The 6830-nt window shown below is 41.9% G+C and overlaps 1 protein-coding gene across 5 annotated transcripts in view; it reads right to left on the bottom strand.

The window, feature by feature from the left end:
* GRIA3 (glutamate receptor, ionotropic, AMPA 3) overlaps nt 1-6830 on the bottom strand; it is a 323974-nt gene that overhangs the window by 227732 nt on the left and 89412 nt on the right. For all 5 annotated transcript variants that reach the window (XR_313960.2, XM_005872700.2, XM_005872698.2 and 2 more), the window contains exon 3: nt 2153-2392. Coding sequence is in view for 4 of the 5 variants with exons in the window: in XM_005872700.2 (XP_005872762.1) it covers nt 2153-2392 (240 nt within the window). In the remaining variant the exon portion in view is untranslated. The remainder of the gene's footprint in view (nt 1-2152; nt 2393-6830) is intronic.

Below are 6830 nucleotides of genomic sequence, written 5' to 3'. Positions count from 1 at the left end.
TTGGTAGTCTAGTGTAGCTCCCTACTTGTGCTATTTGGGTTCTCTTGATGTAGGCCTGTGAGCTGCAAAGGCAAAACTGAGGTGTCTAGAAATCAGCAGCTGTGGAGGGGGTGTCCCAATTTTTGCTGTCTTGCATCCTTGGTTGAAATCACACGTGCCCAGCGGGGACTCACAGTGGCACCCAGGAACTGTCTGTTGGGGTGGTGGTGCTCAGGAGGCCTGCATTCTAGAAAGGCGTGACTGTGGTGTCCAGACTTCTGTAGTTGTTGGGTGGGCAGACTCAGCTTTTGCTGCTGCCTCCATGGTTGGATACACGCGATCCCAGCGGCACGTCATCCCAGCGGCAGTTCACAGGGGCACCTGTGGTGTGTTTGCCAGCAGGGTGTACTGACACACTCTCAAGAGCCCTGGCACTGAAGCCACTGGATTGCAGTGTCTGTGGGCAGGTATCCCAGAAGAGGGAATTCAGCATTTCTACAGCCCAGCAGTGCACCCCTGTTTGTTTAAGTGCGTGGCCAGCGGGGATCACCACGGGGCCCCAGGGCTGCCTGTGGAGCAGTGGTCTTGGGAGACCTGCACGCTGGAAAAGCATGCAACTGTAGTGTCCAGAGTTCTGCAGCTGTGGGGTGGGGAAACTCAGTTTTTGCTGATGCACCTGTGGTGGATAGGTGCGCATTCCCAGTGTTGGCACACAGGAGCACCCGCAGTGAGTTTGCCAGTGCAGGTGCACTGAAGCACTCTGAAGGGTCCTGGCAAGCTTAATCGAGGCATCTTTGGGCAGGTATCCAAGATGGGTGAATTTAGAATTTCTACTGCCCAGGGGAGTGCGTCCCTATTTGTCCAAGATTGGACCCAGCGGAGGCTCACTAAGGCTTCCTAAAATGCCCTGTGGATAGATGGGCTCAGGGGGAGTGAGCAACTGTGGCAGTGCCTTTGCTGGGCACTGAGCTCTGAGGCACTCTGAGGGGCCCTGGCGCTGAAGGGCCCTGGTGTTGAGGTTGCGCAGCTGGGTGTGTGTAGGCAGTTATTCAGGCAGAGAGAATTCAGAATTTCTACTGGGGAGCAGTGCGCCTGTGTCTGTACAAAATCACACCCAGCTGGGGCTCACAGTGACTCCCAAGAGAAGTCTATGGAGTGGTGTGCCTTGGAGACCTGCGCACTGGAGATGCAGGAATGCGATGTCAGAGGTCTGCCGCTGGGGAGGGGAGAGTTGCACTTACTGCTGCGGGCGTGGTGAACCTTTGGAGGTGGAGATCCCAGGGTCTGCCCGTCTGTGGGCGAGGCTGCACGATTTTGGCCAAAGTGGCTGTGTCCAAGGCCTGTCTGGGTGGTGGTGCTGATGAGTTCCTATAAGAGGCCACTCTCTCCTTTAAGATGGCGCGGGCTCCGTGCCCAAGTCCGGCAGTCCGGGGAGTGCCCGCAGCGGTGGTAGTCTCTCCCTGTCCCAGAGAGCCTGGTCTGCCAGCCTCTGCTGCTCCTGCTGGATTTAACTGTCCCTAACTCACTCACACAACACACACATCCACACTCTCCTTTCATCCCCTCACTCACTCACTTCCTATCCCTCACCTCCGTCCTGCCAGCCGCCATCTTTTTTTCGGCTTACATGTTTTTTTTCCTCTCCTTCATTAGAATGTAAACTTTATAATGGCAGGAAATATGTCTATCGTGTTCATCATTGTAACCTTAGCATCTACTGAGTGAATGAATGAATCACTAGGCTGAAGTGGTCAGGAAAGGTCACCTTGGGGAGAAAGAGCTTGAAGTGGAATTTGAAAAATGGATGTATAGGCAGAATTTTCATTATCAAGATTAAGGAAAGAATTCAAGGTAGTAGTTAAAGTGAAGTTGTGAGGCAAACATGGTTCTGGCACATTTGGGCAACAGTAAAAAATGAAAGCTACCTGCAGTGGAAGGTTCTCATTAAATAACATAGGAACAACAGGTTTGTTACTTGGTTGAGGTATAATGATGTTGAGTCTTAAATAATATACTACTTTTTTTTTTCCTTTCGATGTGGGCAATAGAAGCTATTGAAAATTTTGGAACAGGGTCATGGTGTAGTGTTTTAAGAAGGAAGGTTAAACACCACAGTTAATATGAATATTAACAGTATGAATATTCAAAGAGGAGAGCAGATGCCTCTTCTTACCTCTTTCTGTGTCGTAGAGATACACAAACTTCTCCCACTTGTAGTGACCCAGAAGACTCAGAATAGCACCCTTCAAGGCTGGGCGCATCTGGATGACAAACTGCACATCTGCATCAGTGGGAAAGCTGGGCGTGACAAAAGACGTGTGCAGGGCCCCACAGAAGGAGGTCAGAGTGTTCATTGACATCTGGTCATAGAATCCAAAGATGGCATACACCCCTCTCGAGAACTGAGAGCAGACTGCAATGAGAAAAAGAGAAATTTCAATAGCACCATGGTTCCTTGCTTCAACTTACATGGTTGGAAATACAATGTACAGTTAGGCTTTGGCTCTAAATGACATGCCTCAAAAAAACCCCCAAGATCTCTGAAATCTCTAGAATCTCTTAAAAGCCCAGTTGCACAGCAGAAGAAGAGTAAGGAAGGGAAGAATTTATTTGATCCAGTTGAATATTCTCTCTCTCTCTCTCTCTCTCTCTCTCTCTCTCTCAGAGAAAAAACATCGACCAGTTGCCTCCCTTACATGCCCCGATCAAACCTGTGCCTAGGTATGTGCCCTTACTGTGAATCAAACCCACAACCCTTTGTTGCATGGAGTGATACTCCAGCCAGCTGAGCCACCTGGCCAGGGCCAGTTGCATGTACTTTATATCTACCATAAGAAGGAAACTAAGAAAATGTGAGAAGAGGTGAAGGTTGTTTTACCCTCTTTTAGCAACCCTCACAGCTAACCTCCAAGGAACTCGATGCTCTCATACTTCCACCATATCTGTCTAGAGACCTCACAGTTTACCCATACTCCCATCAAGGCACAACTATCTTGTGTCTTACCCTTTCATTGCATTTTCTACTACGTGACAATAATGACTGATGATTTAGTCAGACAAACTGCTAATGTGTCTGCTAGGAAATGTGTTGATCCTCTTAGGTCACATAATGATTTAAATATAGTTATATTATGACTAATACCCTTAATTAGGTTCCTGATACAGAGGATTTCAGATTCTGGGCAGGTCATTGTGAAGACTGGCCTTTCAGCGCCCAGTGAATCATATGAGGTAGGTGGACCTATTCCGCCCATGTGTAATTGGCAAAGTGCTATCTTGATCCTTTTGCATTTGTCTTCTAGATTTATTAGCCCACATATAGAGCTTTCATATCCTCTTCATGATTGTGGTCAGCTTTACTTCATTTCAAAGTGTACCATACCACCATCTCTTCCCTCTTCTGGCCCAGATGAGCTTAAAAAATGTGAACCAATTTCAATATTAGCTTAAGTAGAACATAATTAGCAAAGCAAATCAACTACAACAACACCGTGTGGTGCATTCCCAAACCAAGTGGAAATGATCTTTAGATTATCTGCACTACTGCTTCCTTCTATTCATGTGAAGCAGACAGAACAGGCAGCTGATAACATGGTGTGATTTAAGGGGTTCTGCATGGTCTCCCTTATCTGCTAAAAAGCTACTGTTAAGGTTACTTCTTCAGGTTTAGTGGTTGAAAAAACCTGTGGCTTGGGAGGAGGACTCAATAGAATCTTTTAAACCCATTAGCATGTTAAGATGAAATAACATCTGATTAGATGCTAGGATGAGTGGTAAAGCAGATGGGTAAATTTTGATGGGGATGGGTGGGTCAGAGAAGAGAATATAAAGAATCTGAAGACCTCCCTGAGGGGAGAAACAATTAAGCCAGTGTGCACCAAAAGAAGGAAGGCATTGAAGGTAGGATAAAGGCAAATGGAAAACCAATTTAATTCATTTCTTGACCTCCTTGTGAGAATCAGAGACTTCTCAGTATCTGTGGTATCTTGCATTCTATGCATTCCACTTAAACTTATATTGATTAAGGATGCTTCCTTTTATCAGCCAAACTCATTAGTCATTGGCTTGAGGATAGCATTTCAAATGTGATTATCAGTAACTGAAGTATTTGCATCAGGGAAGATAATGGCCTCTAACTTGAGGAATTCTAGGTGACCCCCCAAAACACATGCACAAAAATATTTATATTAAAAGGAGAAAGCCAACTGGAGAATGAATCTGGGGCCCCTCACAAAGGAATATTCAGAAACAAAAAGAAAGTGGCTAGATGCCACTTTGCCTTGGTCATCACCAAAAGAGATACTAGGGAGAGCCCCATTCCCAAATTCACCCTGTAAATGGAGAGTTCTGCAGTACTAGGTCCAATCTTGACCAGCTCACATAATGTTCTGTATAAAATTGACAATAATAACAGCCACAGAGTGCTTAGTAAGTACCAGGCACTGTGCTAAGTGCTATACAAATATTATCTCATTTGATATTTCCAACAACCTCATGAGGTAGTGCTATTATTTCTATTTCATAGATAATAATTCTGAGAGAAAAATATTCTATCTCTTGTGTGGAGAATCCAGGATTTGAACCTGAGTCTGCCCGACTCACACTTCTTGGGTCCCAAAACCAATAATGAATGACATTGAAGAGTAATTATTGGCCCAAATGAGATAGAGTTTTCAGGTTTAGCAAATAAAAATATAGGATGTTCAATTAAATTTGATTTTCAGATAAATTATTTTTAGTATAAGTAAGCCTTAAATCACACATATGTTAATAATTATTTGTTTATTTGAAATTTAAATTTAACTGAGGAGCCTGAATTTTATTTGGCAACCCTAGAAATAATCTGTCCTTTTTACTGGCCATGGGGCTGGAAAACTGGAACAAGCAATCATGACCCTTCACACCAAATGATTCAGGAGGCATCCAGTAATTTTTAGACCCATATCTACTAGCTTGCAGGGCCCAAGTGAAAGATGAGGACCCATGATCCCTATATAAAAATAGCCTCATGATGAAATAAAACTTATTTTCAACAAGGAGAACCCTAACCTGACTAAACTATGAATAATAATTGAGGGGGAAATAAAGTTGGAGAGAGGAAAACCTATAGCTATGATGCACTTAGAGTTCCAAAAAGCTCTTGATGCATTGTAAAAAAACAAACAAAAAAAGTAAGGATTTTTTTATATAAAAGCTCTCAGCAAAGTGGGAATAGAGGGAGCATATCTCAACATGATAAAGGCCATATATGACAGACCAACAGCAAACATCATACTCAATGGGCAAAAACTAAAACCATTTCCCTTAAGAACAGGAACAAGACAGGGATGTCCACTTTCACCACTCTTAATCAACATAGAATTGGAAGTCCTAGCCACAGTGATCAAACAACAAGAAGAAATAAAAGGCATTCAAATTGGAAAGGAGAAAGTAAAACTCTCATTATTCGCAGATGACGTGATATTGTACATAGAAAACCCTAAAGACTCCACCAAAAAACTACTAGATTTAATAAATGAATTTGGCAATGTAATAGGATACAAAATCAACACCCAAAAAATTGATGTTTTTTTTTATACACCAATAATGAATTCTCAGAAAGAGAAACTAACCAAACAATCCCATTTGCTATTACAACAACAAAAAATAAAATAAAAATACTTAGGAATAAACTTAACCAAGAAGGCAAAAGACCTATACTTGAAAACTAAAGGACGTTGAAAAAAAGAAATAGAGGAAGATATAAACAAGTGGAAGAATATACCAGGCTCATGGATTAGTAGAATCAACATCATTAAAATGTTCATATTACCCAAGGCAATCTACAGATTCAATGCAATCCCTATTAAAATACCAACAGCATATTTCACAGAGCTAGAAAAAATACTCCAAAATGTATATAGAATTAAAAAAGACCCCAAATAGCTGTAGCAACCTTAAGAAAGAAAAACAAAGTTGGAAGAGTCATGATACCAAATTTCAAGTTATACTACAAAGCCACCGTAATCAAAACAGCCTGGTATTGGGAGAAGAACAGGCATATAGATCAATGGAACAGAACAGAGAACTCAGAAATTGACCCAAGCCATTCCGCTCAATTAATATTTGACAAAGGAGGCAAGAACATACAATGGACTCAAGACAGCCTCATCAATAAATGGTGTTGGGAAAATTGGACAGATACATGCAAAACAATGAAACTAGACCACCAACTTATACCAAACACAAGAATAAACTCAAATGGATAAAAGACTTAAATGTAAGTCGTGAAGCCATAAAAAAATCTAGAAGAAACCATAGGCAGCAAAATCTCAGACATCTCTCGTCACAATATATTTATAGATATATCTCCTATGGCAAATGAAACTAAAGAGAAACTAAACAAATGGGACTACATCAAAATAAAAAGTTTCTTTACAGCAAAAGAAACCATCAACAAAATGAAAAGAGAGCCCACTGTATGGGAGAATGTATTTGGCAATGATACATCTGATAAAGGGTTAATATCCAAAATATATAAGGAATTCATACAACTTAACGAAGGGAAGACAAACAATCCAATTAAAAAATGGGCAAAGGACCTTAATATACACTTCTCCAAAGAGGTCAAGAGACATATGAAAAAAATGCTCAAAGTCACTGATCATCAGAGATATGCAAATTAAAACGACAATAAGTTTACATCTCACACCTATCAGAATGGCTACCATCATCAAATCAACAAATGACAAGTGCTGGTGAGGATGTGGAGAAAAGGGAACCCTAGTACACTGCTGGTAGGAATGCAGACTGATGCAACCATTATGGAAAACAGTATGGCGTTTCCTCAAAAAATTAAATATGGAACTGCC

The sequence above is a fragment of the Myotis brandtii genome, unplaced genomic scaffold (genome assembly GCF_000412655.1).
Source record: "Myotis brandtii unplaced genomic scaffold, ASM41265v1 scaffold39, whole genome shotgun sequence".
Classification (NCBI taxonomy): Eukaryota; Metazoa; Chordata; class Mammalia; order Chiroptera; family Vespertilionidae; genus Myotis; species Myotis brandtii.
This window is presented reverse-complemented; position numbering and strand designations above follow the sequence as displayed.